At 40.5% G+C, this 24,641-nt stretch overlaps 1 protein-coding gene across 6 annotated transcripts in view; it reads left to right on the top strand.

Annotated features, from left to right (window-relative positions):
* ACACA (acetyl-CoA carboxylase alpha) overlaps nucleotides 1–24,641 on the top strand; it is a 266,878-nt gene that overhangs the window by 203,367 nt on the left and 38,870 nt on the right. For all 6 annotated transcript variants that reach the window (XM_053910461.1, XM_071219350.1, XM_024572899.4 and 3 more), the window contains 2 exons: nucleotides 23,765–23,908; nucleotides 24,488–24,608. In XM_053910461.1, the coding sequence (XP_053766436.1) occupies nucleotides 23,765–23,908; nucleotides 24,488–24,608 (265 nt within the window). The remainder of the gene's footprint in view (nucleotides 1–23,764; nucleotides 23,909–24,487; nucleotides 24,609–24,641) is intronic.

Below are 24,641 nucleotides of genomic sequence, written 5' to 3'. Positions count from 1 at the left end.
GGGTCTAAGGTTTGGTGGTACTTATTTCAGGAATCGGTAAGGTGATGTAGACTGAGATACTCTAAAACTCTAAGGGCACACACCATCTTTAATGGCAGAATTTATTACCCTCTCACCTCAGTGAGCGGTCTCTGGCTCACTTCCTCCATGTGGACCTCCATAATACCGCTGCCCTACTTCCAGAGTGTCCACTTCAGCCTCCAGGATTGTGTTGCTCCCTGAGTATTGGAATGAAGAAATGCCTCTTCTTCACAGCTTCTGTGGCATGTCGGGTATCTGCACTTTCTGCCGCTGATGGAACATTGTCTCTGAACCTAAGCTAAGTGCCCTGTTAGGACTGTGGACATGGTCCCTAAGGCAGAATGGTTCATCTTCTTCATTTTCCTGTCAGTCATATGTTACACCTTCTTATGCTGGATTTTCTTCACCTTCCTCTCTTTCTACAAATGTTCATAGCTCTGTCTTTGCCAATTAGTGTCCACCTGAAGCTTTACTATCCCATCTGCCTCACCCTTCTCTCCTTATCCTTTCTTTTCTTCCAACCCCAGCCTGAAACCCAAGTAAATTAGCTTCTCACTCCTGTCCCCCATTTTAAAAAATCCCATACTCCTCCAACAGTGTCTGTTCTTGGATTTGCAGTCAGCAGCCATCTCCAATAACCATCAGGCTGTCAGCTTTGCAGTTCCCCACTACCTCCCGCCTCCCCCATCACTCACCAGAGGAAAAAGAGAGCCAGAGCAAGAGCTTGAAATATATCATGCAATAGTGTATCATGAATTTGTTGTGAATCACAGCAGTGAAGCAGGTTTATTTATTTCTGAGACCTTAAATCAATACAAAGTAGGTCTCTTAGTTCTGAAGCTGGGATGGAGTGTGAAAAAATGAGCCCATTGTACTCTTAAAACTTTGGGGAAAGGAGATGACAGCTATATAATTCCATTTACCAGGCACTAGGGGCTTTAATGTGAAGGTGACAGGGAGCTCTTTGTGCATTTAGAGCACCATATCTTCTAAATAAAAGATCTGTAGACTTGATAGTGGAGCATAGCTCTGAGTTTAATAATCTCCAAGCATTAGACCGAGCCAATATGTTCCCAAGTCAGAGAGGTCCCCCCCAAACACTCATAAATTAAAAGTGCAAGAACTGCACATGTTGGTAGATTAGAAATGCAAGAACTCCAGTCTTTTCTAAGAAGACAGACCTGGGCCCTGGCTGTGCACAAACTGCTGTGTGAATATGATAAAGACTCTGGAAACAAGACTGTTTAGAAACCTGCCTTCTGGCTGTTCATCATTATAGGGAATGTCCCCTGTGCATGGATCTAAATCCAGTTGTGTTCCCTTTCATTCAGAGTGGCCATCCTCACACAGTCCAATCAGCTAATGTACACAGTTAGGAGTGTTGAATTACGAAAAGAGACGCTTTAAGAGCTGTTTAGATTGAACTACAGATTGCCATGCCTCAGCTTCAAGTTTTTCTAGTTGATTCTTGACTGCTTCCTAATTTTAATAATGCTTCAGTGTCTGGAATTTAAACCCTTTAAAATAGTATGCATATAAGAGGAATTGAAAAATTGGTTTTATTAAGGAAAAGAACTCACCCATATTTAACCAATAGTATAAGATGCAAATATGAGAAGTCAAGAGCATTGGAATATATAATCAAGTTTTGAGTGTCTTTGTTTTCTGTATGACCCATTGATTAAATGTGTCTTTTCTTTTAATCAGGTTTGTGCAGCTCAGTAGACTCATGGACAATGAGGGGGTTGAGAGTGCCAACCCTCCACAGTTGAAAATCCTCTTGTAACTTTTGACTTCCCCAAAACTTCAGTCATCCCTCAGTATCCACGAGGCATTGGTTCCAGGACATCTTGCCCCCCCCCCCCCCGGGTACCAAAAAATTTACAGATACTCAAGTCCTTTATATATGGAATGGGGTAAGACAATGCATACAGTCAGCCTATACATATCCATAGATTCTCAACCACAGATCGAAAATGCTGTGATTTTTCACAGTTGGTTGAATCTGTGGATGCAAAACCATGGAATATGGAGGGGTAATTGTACATTTATTTATTTATTTTAAGTCTGCGTGTAAGTCGACTCACATAGTTCAAACCTATATTCTTCAAGGGTCAGTGGTATAATACAACTATATTTTATATAGAGTTACTAGATTAATTCTAGCCCAGATAAGGATGTTGAAAGAAAAACGTAGTTTCAAGATGCAGTTCAAGATGGTAGCATAGGAAAGTCCTGAACTCCTCTCCTGCCATAGACACACAAAGAAATATACAGCTACATGTGCAGCAGTTCCCTCTGAAAACAACCGGAGAACTAGCTGAACATCTGCTTCATAACAAACGATAAAAAGGCTACAATGACATGGGCAGGAGAGGAAGAGACAGGGTCTCGCCAAAAACCCCACCCCTGGCATGGTGACCCACAATCAGGAGGGATATAAAGAAAAAGAGAAGAAGCTACTCCCTGAGGAGCAAGCAAGCGTTTTGCATCCTAGACCAGACACCCCAACCCTTGGATCCTGCCCTCAAAATGTCTGGCTTTGAATGCCAACAGGAGACTTCTGGTCAAGATGGTGGAATAGGTAAACCCTGTAGTTGCCTCTTCCCATGACCACATCAAAATTAAATTACAGCTTAAGTAGAGAACAGTCACCCTTAAGAACCACCTGAAGACTAGCTGAACAGAACTTCTATAACTAAGGATATAAAGAAGCCATGTTGAGACTCATAGGAGGCACAAAGTGAGCTAGTTCCTCATCCACATGTGGCAATTAAGAATCAGGAGGGATATCTCAGCTATGGAGGTCCCCATCAAGGAGCCAGGGGTCCCAACTTCACATTGAGCTCCCCAGCCTAGACCACCAGTAGCAGGAAGTCCTTACAACAACTGGCTGTAAAAATCAGCAGGCACCCATCAGTCTGGGTATGATGGAGGGCTCCTAAGACTCAGGCGCCCTCTTAAAGGGCCTGAGCTCATACTTGCTTGCAAATACTCACTGTCTGCTCCGGAGAAGGGACAGCAGCTTGAAAAGTGCCAGGAACATACAAGGAGGAATTGAATTCTCTGGCTGCAGGGTGAGGTCTTGAGGGGCAGCATTCCCTGGGACTAAAATGCCAGCAGGTGTTATTGTTCCTTTGTTGAGTCCTCCTCTACCCCCACCCCTGCCAAAAAAAAAACCTATAGCCTGCAGACACAGGCTAGTGCCAAAGCTGACTCTTATTAACCTGGCTAATACTGCTCTCGCCCCACTGGTGATTCTCTGAGACCTTGCCCCACCCAATTCATGTTCCCAGCCTGAACCTCTTTCAGAGGCTAATCTTCAAAAGTGGCCGCCTAGGCCTGCACTGTGGACTTTCCAATAATTTCTCGAAGCCTTTGCCTGTAGTTCAGTGGGTTAGAGCGTTGTGCCAATATGCCAGGGTTGTGGGTTTGATCTCGTTGCAGGTTGCACATGGAAGAGGCAACCAGTGAATGCATAAATAAGTGGAACAAAAAGATCTCTATCTCTCTACCCCTCCCCCTCTTACTTTCCTTCTAAAATCAATTTTGAAAAATCAAAAATCTCTGAAAGGTCCACAAACCCCAAACAAGCAACAGCTGGCCTCAGTGTGCCCTGCACCTCTTGCTAAGCAGCCACAAACTTGGCACTTGTGGCAGCAAGGGTCATTTCACAGAATAGCCACTCCCAGGTTTCTCCAAGCCCTTAACAGGCAGCTACCAAATTCAGATCACTTTGTAGTTCCTACCAGGTGGCTCTGGGCTGAACACAGGCAGCAGCTGACCTTGGCCTGCACCTGAGCCCCTCCCAAGATGCCCCAGAACCATCACACCTACCTGGTGGTGGGCTTGAGATCACACCAGAACACCCAATCAGCACCACAAATGACACACCCACAGGGCCGACTCAGCAGGCACCAGAACCCCACTAAAACAAATCTTGCTCTGTGGGGTAAGCTCCCGCAAAACCTCTTGTTCACTGTCGTCTTAGCCAGTCCTCACTCACTGATGTGCCAACAGAAATCAAGGCTGAACCACAACAACCCACAATAAAGGACACCCATGGAGCACCCAGCTAAGGTGACCAGGGAGACTGTGCCACTGGGCCCCACAGGAAACTGACTACCTGAGGTCACCCTGCCAGCATTGGGAGATGCAGAAGATTTACCTAGTACATAGAGACAAACACAGGGAAGCAGCCAAAATGAGACAAAGAAATGTGTCCCAAATGAAAGAATAGGACAAAACTCCTGAAAAAGAACTAAACAAAATGGAGGCAAGCAATCACCACCTGCAAGTTCACAACACTGGTTATAAAGATGCTCACTCAACTTAGGGGAAGAATAGATGATATCAGCAAGAATGTCAGTAAATAGGAAATTAAAAAGGAGATAGAAAACATAAAAAAAAAAACCCAGAAACGAAGAATACAGTAACTGAAATGAAGAATACATTAGATGGGATCAACAACGCATTGGATGAAGCAGAGGATTGAATCAGCAACTTAGAAAACAAGGTAGCTAAAATCACCCAATCGGAACAGCAAAGAGAAAAAGGAGTCCTATAAAGTGGGAATAGCATAAGGGGCCTGTGGGACATTGAGTATAACAGCATTTGTATCATAGGGGTATTAGAAGGAGAAGAGATAGAGCAAGGGATTAAAAACGTATTTAAAGAAATGATCAAAAATGATTTCACTTATATATGGAATCTAAAAACAAAATAAATTAACAAACAAAACAGAAACAAATTCTTAGATACAGAAAACGAATTGATGAATACCAGATGGGAGAGGGGTTAGAGGGCTGCGTAAAAAAGGTGAGGTGGTTATGAAGCACAAATTGGCAGTTACAGAGTTGTCGCAGGGATGTAAAGTACAGCTTAGGGAATATAGTCAGCGTTATATGGTGTCAGATGGGTGCAAGACTTACTGGTGGAGTCACTTTGTAAGTTACATAAATGTCGAATCACTGTGCTGTATACTTGAAACTAATGCAGTATTGAATGTCAACTCTAATTGAAATTTTTTTTTAATTTTTTAATTGAATATACTGAGGTGACATTTGTTAACAAAATTATATAGGTTTCAGGTGTACAGTTCTATAAGACATCATCTGTATATTGTATTGTGTGTTCACCACCCCAAATCAAGTCTCCTTCCATCACCATTTATCCCCCCTTTACCCTCTTCTACCTCCTTCCACCCCCTTTCCCTCTAGAAATCACCATACTATTGTGTGTGTGTTTTTTTTTCTTTTTGCTTAATCTCTTCACCTTTTTCATCCAGCCCTGCAACTTCCCTCTGATAGCTGTCAGTCTTTTGTCCATTAGATTTCACTTAGCATAATGCTCTCCAGGCCCATCCATGCTGTCACAAAGGGTGAGATTTCCATCTTTTTTTGTGGCCAGGTAATATTCCATTCTGGAAATGTACTACAGCTTTAATATTTACTCAGGTAGTGGTGGGCATTTGGGCCGCTTCCAAATCTTAGCTATTGTAAGTAACACTGCAACGAAGATAGGAATGCATATAGTCTTTTGAATCAGTGTTTTGGCTTTCTTTGGCTATATTCCCAGAAATGGAATAGTTGAGTCATAAGGCAGTTCCATTCTTAATTTTTTGAGGTATCTCCATACTGCTTCCACAGTGGCTGTACCGGTCTGCATTCCCACCAGCAGTGTATAAGGGTTCCCTTTTCTCCACATCCTGACCAACACTTGTTTGTTGATTTATTGATGACAGCCATTCTGACAGGTTTGAGGTGATATCTCATTATGGTTTTAATTTGCATTTCCCTGATGATTAGTGACATTGAGCATGTTTTTATATGTTTATTGGCCATCTGTATGTCCTCTTTGGAGAAGTGTCTATTCAGGTCCTTTGCCCATTTTTTAATTGGATTGGTTTTTGTTTGGGTTTTTTGTTTGTTTGTTTGTTTTTTAATGTTGAGTTGTATGAGTTCTTTATAGATTTTGGATATTAATCCCTTATCAGATGTATCATCAGTCAATATGTTCTCCCATTCAGTGGGTTGTCTTTTCATTTTGTTGGTGGTTTCCTTTGCTATTCAGAAACTTTTTAGTTTGATGTAGTCCTATATGTTTATCTATTTTTCTGTTTCCCTTGCCCAAAGAGACACATCAGAAATAATACTGCTACTAGAAATGTCTGAGATTTTACTGCCTATGTTTTCTTTTAGGATTTTTATGGTTTTGGGGTCTTACATTTAAGTCTTTAATCCATTATGAGTTTATTCTTGTGTATGTTGTAAGAAAGTGGTCTTAATTTATTTTGTACCTGTCTGTCCAATTTTTACAACATTTATTGAAGACCATCCTTACCCCATCATATGTTCTTCACTCCTTTGTCAAATAATAATTGACCATAAAGGTGTGGGCTTATTTCTGGGCTCTCTATTCTATTCCATTGATCTTTATGTCTGTTTTTACACCAGTACCTTGCTGTTTTGATTACTATGGCCTTGCAGTATAGTTTGATATCAGGTAGCATGGTGTCTCTTCTTCTTTCTCAAGATTGCCATGGCTGTTCAGGGTCTTTTGTGGCTCCATGTAAATTTTTGGAATATTTGTTCTAGTTCTGTGAAATATGCCATTGGTATCTTGCTAGGAATATCGTTGAATCTATAGATTGCTTTGGGCAGTACAGACACTTGAATGATGTGAAGTCTTCCTATCCATAAACATGGTATATGCTTCCACTTATTTGTATCTTCTTCAACTTCTTTCTTCAGTGTCTTGCAATTTTCTGAGTACAAGTCTTTTACATATTTGGTTAAATTTATTCCTAGCTATCTTATTCTTTATGGAGCAATTGTGAATGGGATCTTCTTCTTTAGTTTCCCTTTTGGATAGTTCATTATTAGTGGATAAAAATGCAACTGATTTCTGGACATTTATTTTGTATCCTGCTACTTTACTGAATTCACTTACCAGTTATAGCATATTTTTTTTTGTGGAATCTTTAGGGTTCTCTCTATATATTCATGTCATCTGGAAATAATGACAGTTGTACTTCTTCCTTCCCAATTTGACTGCTCTGTCTTCTTTTTGTCTGATTGCTCTGGCTAGGACTTCTAGTACTATGTTAAATAAGAGTGGTGAAAGTACACATCCCTGTCATATTTTGATCTTAAGGGAAACGCTTGTAGTTTTTGCCCATTGAGTATGAGGTTGGCTGTGGGTTTGTCATATATGGCTTTTATTACATTGAGGTATATTCCCTCTATTCCCACTTTGCTGAGAGTTTTTATCATAAATAGGTGCTGGATTTTATCAAAAGCTTTTTCTGTATCTAATGATCGTGTGGTTTTTATCCTTTATTTTGTTTATGTAGTGTGTCACATTTATTGATTTGTGGATATTATACCAATCTTGCACCCTTGGAATAAATCCCACTTAATCATGGTATATGATCTTTTTCATGTATTGCTGGATCCAGTTTGCTAATATTTTGTTGAGGATGTTAGTATCTATGTTCATCAGGGATGTGACCAATAATATTCTTTCTTTGTTGTGTCTTTATCTGGTTTTGGAATTAGGATAATGCTGGCCTTGTAAAGTGAGCTGGGAAGTCTTCCTTCCTCTTGAAATTTTTGGAGTAGTTTGAGAAGGATAGGTGTTTTTCTTTGAATGTTTGGTAAAACTCACCTGTGAAGCCACCTAGTCTAGGACTTCTGTTTTGGGGGAGTTTTTTGATTACTGCTTCAATTTCACTGGTTGTAATCTATCTATTCAGATTCTCTGATTCTCCCTGATTCAATTTGGGGAGATTGTGTTTTTCTGGGAACTTATCCATTTCTTCCAGATAGTCCAATTTGTTGGGCTTTAGTAGTTCTTAATATTTTCCTACAATCCTTTGTATTTCTTTGGTATTAGTTGTTACTTCTCTTTCATTTATTTATTTATTTATTGGGTTCTCTCCATTTTTTAAAAATTGATGACTCTGGTTAAAGGTTAGTCAATTTTGATTTTTTTTCTTTTCTTTTTAAAGCACCAGCTCATGGTGTCATTGATCTTTTGAATTTTTTTTTAAACTTAATTTTGTTTATTTTTGTTCTGATCTTTATTTTTTCCTTTCTCTACTTGCTTTGGACTTTGTTTGCTGTTCTTTTTCAGGTAATATTAAGTGTGAAGTTAGATTGTTTATTTGAGATTTCCCTTGTTTCTTGAACTAGGCCTGTAATGCTGTGAATTTCCCTCTTAAGACCGTTTTCACTGTGTCCCATAGATTTTTGCGGCATTGTGTTCTCATTTTTATTTGTTTCAAGGTATCTTTTGATTTCTTCCTTGATCTCATTGTTAACTCATTCATTATTTAGTAACATGTTATTTAGCCTCCATGTCTTTGTTTGTTTTTCAGGTTTTTTTCTTGTGATTGATTTCTAGTTTCATACCATTGTGGTCAGAGAAGATGCTTGATATGATTTCAGTCTTCTTAAATTTATTGAGACTTGTTTTGTGTCGTAACATATTGTCTCTCCTAGAAAATGTTCCATGTGCACTTGAAATGCTTTGAAGATATCAATTAAATACATCTGATCTAGTGTGTCAGACCACACTAGGGGCCACCGTTTCCTTGTTAATTTTCTGTCTGGAGGATCTATCCATTGATGTCACTGGGGTGTTAAAATCCCCTTCTAAGACTATATTACTGTCAGTCTCTCCATTTATGTCCATCAAGATTTGCTTTACATATTTCAGTGCTCCTTTGTTGGGTGCATAAATGTTTACAATGGTTATATCCTCTTACTACATTGTTCTCTTTATCATGTCCTTCTTTATCTCTTAGTATACAGCCTTTGTTTTAAAGTCTATTTTATCATATATATCATTTGCTAATTTTAAATCATCAGCCAGAGGGGCAGAAGTTGTTGAGACTCTGGGAACAGAGCACTGACAAATGCCATCGTTATGGACTTCATCTTATTAGCACCCACACTGTGTGGCACAGTTTTTGCATTCTTACCCTAACCTCTGCCCCCATGCCACTTGCACAGTAGCAACAGACATAGTTGGTGAGCTGGCCCACCTGAGACTCATGCAACTCTACAGAAGTCAGTGGGTGTGCACAGCCTACACAGGGGGATGGCCTTTGAGTACCAAGTTTAGATAGCCAGAGGAGATTGCATTTCTGGCCCCCATAGGTATGAAAGTAGAGAAGTGAATTACCTGATAAAAAGTTCAAAGTAGTGGTCATAAAGATGCTCATTGAACTCAGGATAATGGATATACACAGTGGGATCTTTAACAAAGAATTAGAAATATAAGAACATGTCAAACAGAACTCTCAGACATGAATACAATAGATGAACTGAAAAATACATTAGAGGGATTCAGCAGCAGAGTAGAAGAAACAAAAATCAGCAACCTGGAAGACAAGGTAGTGGAAATCACTCATACAGAATGGCAAAAGGAAGTAAAATTTTAAAAACCAGGATACGAGGCCTGGCTGGTGTGGCTCAGGGGATTGAGTGCCGGCCTGTGAGTCAGAGAGTTGCCGGTTCGATTTCCAGTCAGGGCACATGCCTGGGTTCCAGGCCAGGTCCCCAGTAGGGGGTGCATGAGAGGCAACCACACAATGATGCCTCTCACCCTCTCTTTCTCCCTCCCTTCCCCTCTGTTTAAAAATAAATGAATAAAATCTTAAAAACCAGGATACTTTAAAGGACCTATGGGACAACATTAAGCATACTAACATTCACATTATAGAGGACCCAAAAGAAGAGAAGAGAGAGAGAGGCAGAAAACCTGTTTGAAAAAATAATAGCAGAAAACCTTCTAACCTGGGGAAGGAAGTACAGAGAATTTGAAATAAGATGAATTCAAAGAGGCCAACATCAAAACATACTGTAATTAAAATAGCAAAAGTTAAAGATAACTAGAGACTCTTAAAAGCAGCAAGATAATAACAACTAGTTACATGTAAGGGAATGCTCATAAGACTATAAGCTGATTTTTTAGCAGAACTTTGCAGACCAGAGGGAGTTGCATGAAAGGAAAAAACTTCCGACCAACAGTAGTTTACCTTGCAAAGTTGTCATTTAGAATTAAAGAAGAGATAAAGAGTTTTCTGGACAAGCAGAAATTCAAGGAGTTCATCACCACTAAACCCACCTTAGAAGAAATGTTAAGGGGACTTCTTTATGCTGAAAAGAAAAGGCCATAATTTGAAATAAGAAAAACAGATAGAAAATATCTCACTGGTAATGGCAACAGCAAATATATATTAAAGTAGTGAGTCAATCACTTATTAAAGTAGTATGAAGGTTAAAAGACAAAAGTGGTAATATTAGCTGTAACTACAATAACCATTTAAGGCATACACAAAATGAGAAATGTGAACTATGACATGAAAAACAAATTTGGATGGGAAGTAAACATGTAGTACTTTTAGATTATGTTCAAATTTAAGTGACTGTCAACTTAAAATTGACTGCTATAGATATAGGTCTTTATATATGAACCTTATGTAACCACACACTGAAAACCTATAATACATACACACAAAAAATGAGAAAGGAATCTAAAGAAAACCATCAGATCACAAGGGAAGAGAGTGAGAGAAGAAAGGAACAAAGAATTACCAAAACAATTAACAAAATGGCAATATGTACATACCTGTCACTGATTATTTTAAATGTAAATGGACTAAATTCTTCAATCAAAAAATAAAGGATGACTGAATGGGTTAAAAAAAAAAAAGCAAGACCCATCTATATGTTGTATACAGGAAACTCATTTCAGACCTAAGGACATACACAGAATAAAAGTGTAGGGGTGGGAAAAGATATTCCATGCTAATGGAAATGTAAAGAAAGCTGGGGTAGCAATACTATATCCAACCAAATAGGCTTTAAAACAAAGCCTATAACAAAAGTCAAAGAAGGCAATTACATCATGATATGGGGTCAATCCAACAAGAAGATATAGTAACTGTAAATATTTATGTACCCAACATAGGAATACTTACAAGTATAAAGCAAATAAATATTAACAGATATAAATGGAGAACTTGACAGTAATACAATAATAGTAGGGGACTTTACTACCCCTCTTACATCAATGAACAGATCATCTAGACAGAAAATCAAAAAGGAACCATCAGCCATAAACAATACATTACAGCAGGTGGACTTATTAGATATATACAGAACATTCCATTCAAAAGCAACAAAATACACATTTTTATCAAGTGCACATGGAATACTGTCTGGGATAGATCACATATTAGGCCACAAAACAAATGTCAATAAATGTAAGAAGATTGACATCATATCTAATATGTTTTCTGACCACAATGGTATGAAATTAGATATCAGTTACATGAAAGAACTGGATAAATTACAAACATATGGAGAGTAAACAGCATGCTACTAAACAACCAATGAGTCAAAACAAAGAAATAGAGGAAATATTTTTTCAAAACCAAGGCAAATGAAAATACAAACACAACATTCCAAAACCTATGGAAAACAGCAAAAACAGTTTTAAGATGGAAGTTCATAGAGATACAGGCCCTATCTCAATAAATAAGAAAAACTCAATCTAACTTTATACCTAAAGGAACTAAGATACTAATAATGGGGGTAGGGGAGTCAATGAAACTAAAACCAGATTTTTTGAAAATATAAATATAGATAAATCTTTAGCCAGATTCATCAAGGAAAAAAAGAGCCCAACTATATAAACTCAGAAAATAAAGATGTTACAGCTGATACCTACAGAAGTACAAAGAATTATAAGAGACTATTATAAACAATTATATGCCAAACAAGTTTGACAACCTAAAAGAAATGGATAAGTTTCTAGGAATATATAGTCTTCCGAGAATGAATCATAACAAAAAGAAAATCTGAATAGACCAATTACTGGTAAGGAGATTGAATCAGTAATCCAAAAATTCCCCACAAACAAAAATCCAGGACCAGATGGCTTCACTGTTTGCTTCTACCAGACACTTAAAAGATTTAATACATATTCTTCTCACACTGTTCCAGAAAAATTGAAGAGGAGGGAATACTTCCAAACTTGTTTTGTGAGGCCAGCATTACTCTGATACCAAAACCAGAGAAAGACACCACAAAGAAAGAATATTATAGGCCAGTATCCCCAATGAACATAGATATAAAAATCCTCAACAAAACATTAGCAAACTGAAATCAGTCTTACAATAAAGGATTATATACTGCATTCAGCTGGGATTTATTCTAAAGATGCAAGGATGGTTCAATATGCACAAGTCATTCAACCTGATAACCACATTAACAAATTGAAAGGTAAAAATCAGGTTCCGGCCAAGATGAAGGCGTAGGTAGAAACCCTTTGCTTCTTTGCACAACCAAAATGAGGATAACAACCGATCTAAAATCAATAAACAACCAAAAACTCCAGAAAATCATACTGCATGGAACTCCAACAACCAAGGAATTAAAGAAAAAATCAACCAGAACAACCAGACCAGTAAGGTGGAGCATGCCGGCCAATTCAGAAAAATGATGGAGAGGCGACTGAGAGGCGGGGCTGACTGCCAAGGTCGGCAGAGCTGTGAGGGAGGGACTGACTTAAGGGGAAAACTGAGACTCAGAGTTGACTGTGGGCTAAGGCTGGGGTTCCCATGGTGGGAGATACTTCCAGTCTGACACGAGAGTCTGTTGGAAAGTGCACTAGAGACAAGCAGGCAAGCTGCACTGTTCCCTCTCTGGCCCCTCCCCCATAGGCAGCCCCGAAGTGCAGCAAAGAGGGTTGCCCTGCCTGGGTGAATACCTAAGGCCCCGCCCCCTTACAACTTATCAGTTGTGCCAAGACAAAGAAATATGACCCAAATGAAAGAGCAGAGCAAAACTTCAGAACTAAGTGATGAGGGGATTGCCAACCTATCTGATGGAGAATTCAAAGCCCTGGTAACCAAAATGCTCACAGAGCTGATTGAGCTTGGTCAAAAAATGAACAAATGAAAGATACCCAAAATGAAATAAAGCAAAATATTCAGGGAACCAACAGTGACAGGAGGGAAACCAGGACTCAAAGCAACGAGTTGGAACAAAAGGAAAAAATAAACATCCAACGGTAACAGAACAAAGAAACAAGAATCAAATAAAATGAAGAGAGGCTGAGGATTCTCTGGGACAACCTGAAACGTTCCAATATCCGAATTATAGGGGCGCCAGAAGGAGAAGAACAAGAGCAAGAAATTGAAAACTTATTTGAACAAATAATGAAGGAAAACTACCCCAATCTGGCGAAGGAAATAAACTTCCAGGAAGTCCAGGAAGCCCAGAGAGTCCCAAAGAAGTTGGACCCAAAGAGGAACACACCAAGGCACATCATCATTAAGTTACCCAAGATTAAAGACAAAGAGAAAATCCTAAAAGCAGCAAGAGAAAAGTAGCCAGTTACCTACAAAAGAGTTCCCATAAGTCTATCAGCTGATTTCTCAAAAGAAACCTTACAGGCAACAAGGTTCATTCAAAGTCATGAAAGGCAAGGACCTACATCCAAGATTGCTCTATGCCGCAAAGCTATCATTTAGAATGGAAGGTCAGATAAAGTGCTTCCCAGATAAGGTCAAGTTAAAGGAGTTCATCATCACCAAGCCCTTATTATATGAAACGTTAAAGGGACTTATCTAAGAAAAAGAAGATAAAAAATATGAACAATAAAATGACAACAAAATCACAACTATCAACAAATGAATCTAAAAGAAAAGAAAAACAACGAAAACAAAAACTAAGCAAACAACCAGAACAGGAACAGAATCAGAGAAATGGACATCACACAGAAGGAGTTCAGTGGAGAGGGGGAAGGTAGGAATAGGGGGGGAAAGGTACAGGGAAGAAGAAGCATAATTAGTAGGCATAAAATAGACGGGGAGAGATAAAAGATGGTATAGGAAACAAGGACTCAAAGAACTTATATGTACGACCCATGGACATGAACTAAGGGTGGGGAATGCTGGAGGGTTGGGGAGGTAGGGTGGAGGGGGGATAAAGGAAAAATTGGGAAAACTGTAATAATATAATCAATAAAAATACTTAAAAAAATCATATGATCATACCAATAGATGCAGAAAAAGCACCTGACAAAATTCAACATCCATTTTTGATAAAAACCCCTATGAAGGTGGGTCTAGAGGGAACATACCTCAACATAATAAAAGCCATTTATCACAGATCCACAGTCGACATCATACTTGATGGTGAGCAGCTGAAAGAATCAGGAATGAGACAAGTCAGCTCTCACCACTTTGATTCAACATAGTATTAGAAGTCCTAGCCACAATCATTAGGCAACAAAAAGAAATAAAAGGGCTTAAATTTGGAAAGAAGTAAAACTGTCACTATTTGCAAATGACATGACACTACATGTAGAAAGTCCTAAAGATTCTATCAAAGAGCTATTAGATACAAGTTGCAGGATACAAAATTAATATACGGAAATCGATGGCATTCCTGTATACTAATAATGAACTATCAGAAAGAAAACAAATTCCATTCCCAATTGTATCTAAAAGAATAAAATAACCTAGGACTAAATTTAACCAAGGGACGTGTATGACCTGTATATTGAATACAACAGGGATATTAATGAAAGAAATTGATGAAGACACAAATGAAAAATATTTTGTGTTAATGGATTGGAAGAATCAATATTGTTAAAATGCCCATGCTAATGAAAGCAATCTACAAATTCAGTGCAATCCCTATCTAAATTCCAATGCCATTTTTCATAGAGCTAAAACAAATAATCCTAAAATTTGTGTGGAAGCACAAAAGACCCCAAATAGGCAAAGCAATCTTGAGAAGAAGCAACAAAGCTTGAGGCATCCCCTTCCCTGATTTCACATTTATCAATATATTACAAATCCATAATAATCAAAACAGTATGGTACTGGAAGATGGAGGTGTAGGTAGACACACAGCACCTCCTCGCACAACCAAAAGAAGGACAACAACAATTTAAAAACAAAAAACAACCAGAACTGACAGAAAATCGAACTGCATGGAAGTCCGACAACCAAGGATATAAAGAAGAAACATTCATCCAGGCCCATAGGAGGGGCAGAGACGGGCAGCTGGGTGGAGAGGACTTGCAGCAAGGCGGCAGCTGGCGGACCCAGGGAGGTGGTGGATTGTGGAATGAACGGGGCAGGCAGTGCGACAGCTAGCAGACCCCGTGGCCCCACATTCGCACATAGATAAATCAGGGAGTGAAGCAGACCACGTAACCCAGGCCTCCAGCTCGGGGAAATAAAACCTCAAACCTCTGATTGAAAACACCCGTAGGGGTTGAGGCGGCAGCAGGAGAAACTCCTAGCCTCACAGGAGAGTTCGTTGGAGAAACCCACAGGGTCCTAGAGCATGCACAAGCCCACACACTCGGGAATCAGCACCAGAGGATCCCAATTTGATTGTGGGTAGCGAAGGGAGTGACTGAAATCCTGCAGAGAGTGGAGCAGGCGCCATTGCTCCCTCTTGGCCCCTCCCTCACGTACAGCGTCACAGCGCAGCAACCAGCGTTACCCTGACCTGCTGAACACCTAAGGCTCCTCCCCCTTACATAACAGGCGCGCCAAGACAAAAAAAAAAATGGCCCAAATGACAGAACACTTCAAAGCTCCAGAAAAAATACAACTAAGCTGCGAACAGATAGCCAACCTATCAGATGCACAGTTCAAAACACTGGTAATTAGGATGCTCACAGAATGGGTTGAATTTGGTCGCAAATTAGATGAAAAAATGAAGGCTATGCTAAGAGAAACAAAGGAAAATGTACAGAATACCAATAGTGATGGGAAGGAAACTGGGACTCAAATCAACAGTGTGGACCAGAAGGAAGAAAGAAACATCCAACCAGAAAAGAATGAAGAAACAAGAATTCAGAAAAATGAGGAGAGGCTCAGGAACCTCCAGGACATCTTTAAACGTTCCAACATCCGAATTATAGGGGTGCCAGAAAGAGAAGAGGAAGAACAAAAAATTGAAAACTTATTTGAACAAATAATGAAGGAGAACTTCCCCAATCTGGTGAAGGAAATAGACTTCCAGGAAGTCCAGGAAGCTCAGAGAGTCCCAAAGAAGCTGGACCCAAGGAGGAACACACCAAGGCACATCATAATTACATTAGCCAAGATGAAACAGAAGGAGAGAATCTTAGAAGCAGCAAGAGAAAAGGACACAGTTACCTACAAAGGACTTCCCATAAGACTCAGCTGATTTCTCCAAAGAGACCTTACAGGCAAGAAGGGGCTGGCAAGAAGTATTCCAAGTCATGAAAGGCAAGGACCTACATCCAAGATTACTGTATCCAGCAAAGCTATCATTTAGAATGGAAGGGCAGATAAATTCTTCTCAGATAAGGTCAAGTTAAGGAGTTCATCATCACCAAGCCTTTAGTATAGAAATGTTAAAGGGATTTATCTAAGAAAAAGAAGATAAAAAAATATAAACAGTAAAAAGGACAGCAAACTCACAGTTATTAATAACCACACCTAAAACAAAAACAAAAGCAAACTAAGCAAACAACTAGAACAGAAACAGAACCACAGAAATGGAGATCACATGAAGGGTTATCAATAGGGGAGTGGGAGGGGGAAGGGGGGAAAGGTACAGAGAATAAGTAGTACAAATGGTAGGTAGAAAATAGACAGGGGGAAGGTAAGAATAGTATAGGAAATATAGAAGCCAAAGAACATATAAGTATGACCCATGGACATAAACTATAGGGGGGGAATGTGGGAGGGAGGGGGTAGACAGGATGGAGTGGAGTGAAGGGGAGGGGAAATGGGACAACTGTAATAGCATAATCAATAAATATATATTTTTTTAAAGTCAAAAATAAATAAAAATAAACTATGCAAAAAAAAAAACCAGTATGGTACTGGCATAAAAATAGACATACTGATCAACGGAACAGAATAGAGAGCCAGAAATTAAACCTACACCTATATGGTCAGTTAATCTATGTAAAAGAAGGCAAGAATATACAATGGGGAGAAGACAGTTTCTTTAGTAAATGATGTTGGCAAAACTGAACCCTGCCTTACACCATATGCAAAAATTAATTAAAAATGGATTAAAGACTTGAATGTAAGTCCTGAAGAAAACTCCTAGAAGAAAACATTGGCAGAAGATATTTACCAATTATAAGGGGTTAATATCCAAAATATATAAACAACTTAAATACAACTGAATGACAAACAAGGAAACAATTCAAGTAGAAAATGTCCTGGCTGGTGTGGCTTAGCCAGCTCACTCATGCCAGCTTGCAAAACAAAAAGACCGCAGAGATGAACAGTACTACTCCAGGAAGCCAGGCCCAACACTCACTGAACTCTATGCCTAGCCACCAGTGGGCACATGCAGTGCGTAATGTAGTCTTTCAATTTCAATCTCATGTCTCATATCTTATTCAAAAAAACTACTGGGAAGTGACCAATAAACAGGGGTTAAGAAAATTCTATCTATACAAAACATATTTGATAAAAGACTGGTACTCAGAATATATAAAGAGTTCTCACAACTCAATATTAAAGAAACACCCCAGTAATTTTTTAAATGGGTAAGAAATTTGAAACATATATCATCAAAATAGATACAAAAACAGTAAATAAGTACACGAAAAGATGCTTATCATTGGCCATTAGGAAAATGCAAACACAGATATCACTAAAGTAAAGATTTTTAACTGGCAATACTAAGTATTGATGAGGATGCAGAAGAGTTGGAACTCTTACACATATTGATGGGAATGCACAATGGTACAGCCACGGTGAAAAAGTTGGGCTTTAAAAAAAGTAAAGTTATGTACTTACCATACAGCCTAGCAGTCCTACTCCTTGACATTTATACAAGAGAAATGAAAGCATATATCCACACAAAAACCTGTACATGAACATCTATAGCAGCTTTATTCGTAATTGCCAAAAACTGGAAACCACCCAAATGTCCCCCGCAGTCAAACAAATGAACAAGTTATGGTATTTCTATGGAACGGACTATTACTCTGCAGTGGAAAGGAACTGCTGATACCTACGTCGGCACGACTAAATCTCCGATGCATTACGCTAACCGAAAGACGCTATGCTCAGAAGGCTACGTACTGTATGACTCCATTTTAGAAAACATTCTGGAAAAGACAAAACCGTTGTGACAGAAAGATCAGTGGTTGTGACTGGAGGGAATTGATTACAAAGGAAATGAGAGAAATTGGGGGGTGAAAACTTTTGTACCCCAAGAAACCAGGCTTTTAGAATTTTCCATATTTGAAAGTAATTTATTGTCATTATGCTCAAGTCAGTGGCTAAATGGGCAGTTGATGGATCCCTGAGATGAGTGATTTCTTTAGGCAGATGATTTTTGCTCCGGAAGCCTATGCCTTTTCTCAAGCATTTGACAAACTGTCATATGGCTCTTTTCTACCACCATTACAGTAAAAATGCATCTCTGTTCCTCACCCAGTCCACCTTCAAATCCTTATCATCCTTCCAGCCTTCCAGTGTTAACGTTGGGCCTGAGTCTCTTTTTGGCTAAACATCTTTTCCTACCACAGATACCACAGTCCCTTTCCTCTAATTTATCCAGCAGCCAACCTGATCACTTCAGAGCTTTGCTCCTTATAGAGAGATTTTTGGTCTTGAAGTGGATGGTCTTAAATCCATCTGTGGCTCAAGTCATAGGCTTTCACATCCTGCGCCAGCAATATGTCACTGTGCCCCTTTTCTACCCCCAACCCTAGCCTACCAGCTGCCAACCAGCACTCAAGTTTTCCAGTAACGATTGTGGCAATAAAGGGGAGGAGAAGGAAATTGTAACCCTGGTTCTGTGTATTAAGAGACTGTATTTTGGAACCCTCAAACATCCTTGGTCACATAGGCACTGGTCCTGTCTCCCTAGAGATTTAATTCCACTCACCCTTGGATATATTCCTGGAGAAACATTTACACAGTAATAATGTGCTGCACCACTTAAAATTGTTAATTGGAGATTGAATTACTTGTCAGCTTTTAAAAATGTAGTCCTCTCAGGTCAGGGAGGAAGGTGTTAGCAGCATGAGTAGATGAGCTATTGCATTTTTTTCTTCCTGTCCTCTTGTCTCTCCCCCTCCCTTTTCCTCTCTCTCATCTTTCCTCCTTTCTTTTGTCCCTGTTTTATTACTCTCTGCTCCCACTTATTCTTTCTCATATCTGTCTTTCTCCCTCAGCCAAACCTTTATCAATAACCTGGCAGATCCCAGAGTGAATCTAAAATCACGGGTAAAGTCCAGGGATGACAATTGCTCAGGAAATTTACAAAACCTCTCCTCAGACCTTCTTGAGAATGGAAATATACTAATGAGAAGGAGGACTGCAGCAGGGACCCAGCTTGTGTCACTTAATTCTCCGATGCAGGAAGAATTTTATACTCCCTGCTTCTTTAAATGGAAGATAGCCCTGACCCACCTAAGATTGTTTAACAGGGGAAAACCTGGATAAAGGGGGAGAAAACAGTGGTAGATTTCATTTTTTATTCCACTGATATGCATCATTATTTTTCACATCTTGAGCATATGATTGCAAACATTTGCCTATAACTCTGAGAGTCCCCAACATAATGTGTATATTGGGACAAAAACAATTTTTAACAAAATTGAGCTAAGTTGCATCTGTGAAACTTGGAAATCTCAATGCCTGAGATGACAAATATCCTGACAAGTAAGTACTACTCGCATTCAGTGTTACATAGTGATTTCATTTGCACAAAACTTCACAATGCTCTGCCACTTCAGTCAAACGTCGGGAGCACTGGGGAAAAGAAGAACAAGTTTATCTTGATCTCCAAAAAGGGACTTAAGGGAGAGAAGGCGGTATATTAGACTGTTTTTGTTGCCTGTCAGCTGTAGTAGTAAACCTGAGCTGTTTGGAGTGTCTCTAGATAAGCAGTAAGAGCAGCAGAGGCCTTGGCTTGTATGTGTGACTGCATTCACTTGTACTTTTTATGTACCTAAAAATTCCTAAAGGCTATTATGTAGTGTCTTTGGTAGGACCTTTAACAATTGTGTCTCTGCTAATCACTGGCTTTTATGTGGTACCCTTAATTCTCAGGTCTGCCAGCCCCAATGAATAAAGTGCTGGATGAGGCTTAAGTTCCTTGAGAATAGATGAGGATCCCCTTTCCTCTCAGACTCAGCCCTTATTCAGTTCTGCCGGCATGGGAACTCTTTAGATGGTGCCTGTTTTTAATATTACCTGGTACTGCTTCTCCACTTAGACCTGGGAACAGCAAGGTGGGGCCTCAGGAGAGCCACCTCTGTTTGGATGGCTCCTGTGTTTAAATGGTTATCTGTCCTTGTTGGGCAGATAAATTAAGTTTTTATCATGGTGTAGAAAATGCAAGAGGAGTAATTTGGGGAATGAAACATGGCAAGCAACCTGACTTATATAGAAATGCGCTATGTCAAAGTTGAAAAAACTGATGAATGAAACTCTCTTTCTTCATGAAAATATTATAGTGATGAGAGTTGTTTACCCCAAATTTTTCTGTAGAAGGTTGGTAGGGCAACATATTGAGGAATAAAATAGTGGTTCTGTCCATGTGGGCTCCTTTCTGTGTCTTCCCGGATGCTGTTCAGGTGGCCGTTCCAGCACGATCATTTCAGAATTAGGCAGAATGGGTTTTGTCCTAGCCCAGATTCTGCTTCTTTGGTTGGAGCTTTTGTTCTGAAGCATTCTAAAACCATTAAAACCACTTGAGTCAGCAATGACCCCTATGAATCAGGCGCTATTGTGTGCGCCCTTGTTCTACTGGTGCATGCTCCACACTTATGGCCATTGGAGATGAACTGGAGGGTACTGCTTTCTCTTCACCGACCGTTAAGTAGCTATGATTGTTAGCATTTGTTTGTGGTGAGGGAAGCAGGTTTCATTTCTGTGTCCTTCCCCTCCCCACCCCCAACCTCCTAAGATAAGGCTGGCCAGAGAGAGCCATTCATATACTCTGCTAGTCTGTCCTATATTTTTCTCTTTAATTCCCAAATTAAGTGAATTTTCTCATATGATAAACATTTCTTTAGGCCAGAAATAATGTTCTTGGTTGTGGTACCCCTGGTCAGTTTCTTTCTGAATCCAGAAGAGGAGGAGAAATGTAGAACTACTGCTGCCTTTTCAGAACAATGCCAAAGTGTCAGAACCTGAGTTTCCACTAGTGAGGGAAGACCTGCTAAGTTATTAAATTCTTGCTCCTTCCAAGTTTGTCTCCCATTCGTCTGTAAGAATATGGGGTGGAATGGGCAAGTGGCAGAGACTCTGGGAGTAGCCCAGTCCAGGATGCTCTTCCTCTCTGAAAGGAGGGGCAGGGACATCTGGGGAAGGGCTATTCGGTCCGCTAAGCAGCTCTTGGTCTGCTTTGGTCCCTTTGCTGCTTCTTCACGGTCCCTCACTAATTTTGGAGAGATGTGAGATTCTAAGTGGCTGGATATTATCAAGCACTAAAGACAGTGTTTCATAGGAGAGAAAATACTGTTTCTCAGTAGAAAATGGTCCAGCTCTCTCTCTCAGGCAAGCAAGTTCTTGGCTCCTGACACAGATTGTGAATATCAGATATTCAGGGTCAGCAGCATGTCTCCTTTTTATTTCTTTTCCCCCTTTTCAATTTTATTTTAATAATTAAAAATACTGCTGATCACACTGAATGACTTCTGGCAGAGAGGCAGTCTGTCCCAGAAGGACCAGTTGTGGGCCATCAGGTTTATGACGCCCATAAAACCAGAGCCAGATCGGAAGGAGCAGGGCCTCCCCCAGTGACAGGGTTTCTGCTTCCACGAGGGCCCCCATCCATTCACTGCTTTGGATATTTGTTTTGTTTGGGGTTTTTTATTCTGTTTTATTTTCTGATACATGTGCGAGTGTGCATGCATGCACACATTAAAAGATATAAATGAAACAGGTATGTAATGCCCTCTGCCTGTTAGAAAGACTAAAGCCATAAAAATAACAAACGGCATGTATTTGCTAGAATGTCAAAGTTATGAGTTTATTTTGTAATGATGTGCTCCTGCCTTCATGAGGTAAACTGGCCGTGGCGGAGGTGTTATTAGTAATATGGACTCAGTGGAGCAGAAAGCCGAGTGACCGGGAGATCAGTGTATCAGTCAGAGAGAGGGCAAATGGAAAGAGACAGCAGGAGAATGAGAAGAGAGCCGCAGTGCCTGGGCTGAGATTAAAGACAGACTGAGAGGAGGATGGGAGCCCAGTGGTCAGATAGGGTCTCCCCTGTTCCTGGGGCTCCTTCAGAGGGGCTGCCTGCATGGCTTGTTCTCTGTACTTCCTTATCAAGGAAAGCAGTAACCTGAGAGCAGTTTTGCTTTCTATATTCTTTTCAGAAGAGTCTCTTCCACCCTTCGTAGAGAAAGCATTAAATGGAACCGACGCCAGTTGGGTCACACTGAGGTTACTGAGATTACTTTGGTCACCAACTTCCTCAGCGTTTGGAGGTTCTTAATATAGGGGCTGACCCAGCAGCCTGCAGGGGAACCTCTCAAAGCTCCTAACAAGAAGGGGAAAATAGGAATGTACAGGTAGAACTTGCTGGTCTTTCAGTTCATTAGCTTCTACCCAGAGACTGGAAATGAATAGAAGTTGGTAAGGAAGAAACGTTGTGCTGTAGTTATTCTCTAAAGGAGGAGGGGAGAGGGAAAAGAAAAGGTAAAATACAGTAAGTGCTCTACAACTGTTTAGAGCTCTCCAGGGCTCCCCTAGATGCCTGGCAATTACTACACACTCAGCAGTTTGCGACAGTCAGTGATCAGGCTGCCCGGCTTCCATCTGCTGGGTCAGAAAACCTCCCTCCCTAAAAGAAATTATTAACCAATCTCTAAGAGAAAAAGAAACCCTACAATTTCCAAGTTCAAGAATATTTCTTTCTTCCTTTTCTCTTCTTTAAAAGACACTTTGTGGTTTCCAATTGCAGATGCCCTTCAGCCTCACAAGGGTTAAACCCCAGGGAGACCCTGGGGACTGAGGCCGAGTTCCCTGGAACCTTGGGAGGGAAGGACAGAGGGAGGGGAGGCGGGCTTGGGTATAAATCACTGCCCTGCACCCAGCACACAAAGGAATGTAGACTCCAGGGTTCAGGTCTCCATCAGGAGTTGCTTCAGGATTTTGCCAGCCTTAGGGCTTATGTTTGGGGACCACCTTTAAAAATCAAATACAAGGGGAAAAGTAATCCTTAAAAAAAGAAAAAGAGGCACCCAAACCTCACAGCACTTCTTTAACTGAGACTTGTCACTGAAGATTGTCAGAAGACAGGCACATTACCTCTTTTGTGTCCGTGCAGTAACCCCGCCAGGCCTGTAGATCGTGAGGGAGCTGCTGGCTCGGGGTCCCAGCCTCACCCACCGCCGTGGTTTCAGCTCAGAGTTGAAGTATGCTGTGCATTTCTGTGAAGGCTCAGAGGGAAGGAGAGGCTTGCTGGTCTTTAAATTCCAACTGTATATGTGATTGTTTAAAAGCCTTTCGCTTTTTTTACTTTTGTTCGTTTTTTGTTGTTGTTTTCTAAAGGTTTGTTTTTTTGTTTTTGTTTTTGTTTTTTCCTTCGGACGAAGGTCCAGATAGTCCCTTTGGAAAAACAAATCCCAGAAGCTGGAGTCTCTGTCTTGTGGAAGAAAGAACCCATTTTAGTGAGAATCACAAAAATGACTTTGCCTTTATTTCTGTCAAGACAACTGTGTCTTCTCTTGCTCGTTTCTCTAGGTTCTCGGGCGGGAAGTCTATACCTCCAATAACCAGCTCGGCGGCATCCAGATCATGCACAACAATGGGGTGACACACAGCACCGTTTGTGATGACTTCGAGGGGGTTTTCACTGTCCTGCACTGGCTGTCTTACATGCCTAAGGTGAGCCCTTCCCACCCAGCACTGACACAGCACCCGGCCACTCCGCCACAGCCTCCTGCCTCTGCACTTGAGATCTCTCCACAGTGCAGGACTTTTAAAATGAAATGTTCCTCTGAAAGTGGTTTATTTCTTTTTTTCTTAGAGCCATCTTTTGCCTTCTACCTTTAAAATGCCTCAGAATTTCATTGGTTAGGCCCCTTTCTGATGTTTTCCAGCCACACAAGCTTTCGTGGCCTATCTGGGCTCGGATCCCAGCATATTAGGGCTTTTTCCTCGTTGTGGGTTTTCTCATTTGTAATAGCCATCCCTCCCTCTGGGGAGCTTCCCAGAAGGCCTGGGCACACTGATATCGATGATCAGGAGGCACCACTTTGTGCCAGGCTCCTACGTGGGACTTGAGACCTCCACACGGTCCTCAGGGCTTGGCCTACAACTGGAATGCTTTTGGCTGATGATTGGGACTCATGGGTGTCGCTCCGTGCACGGGCCCTGCTGGCTTTGCTGTGATTGTGTCCGAGTTGGAGGATAAGACCATTGTTTACTGATTGCTGTGCTCTTTCCCTCCCAACCTCCTTTCAGAGTGTAAACATTTCAGTTCCCATCCTGAATTCCAAGGATCCTATAGATAGAATCATCGCGTTTGTTCCCACAAAGGCCCCATATGATCCTCGCTGGATGCTGGCAGGCCGTCCTCACCCAAGTATGTATATGTTTAAGGATTCTGTGGCCCCTG

The sequence above is a fragment of the Desmodus rotundus genome, chromosome 9 (genome assembly GCF_022682495.2).
Source record: "Desmodus rotundus isolate HL8 chromosome 9, HLdesRot8A.1, whole genome shotgun sequence".
In the NCBI taxonomy this organism is placed as follows: domain Eukaryota; kingdom Metazoa; phylum Chordata; class Mammalia; order Chiroptera; family Phyllostomidae; genus Desmodus; species Desmodus rotundus.
Note: the sequence above shows the minus strand (reverse complement) of the source record. Positions and strands in the feature narration are given on the sequence as shown.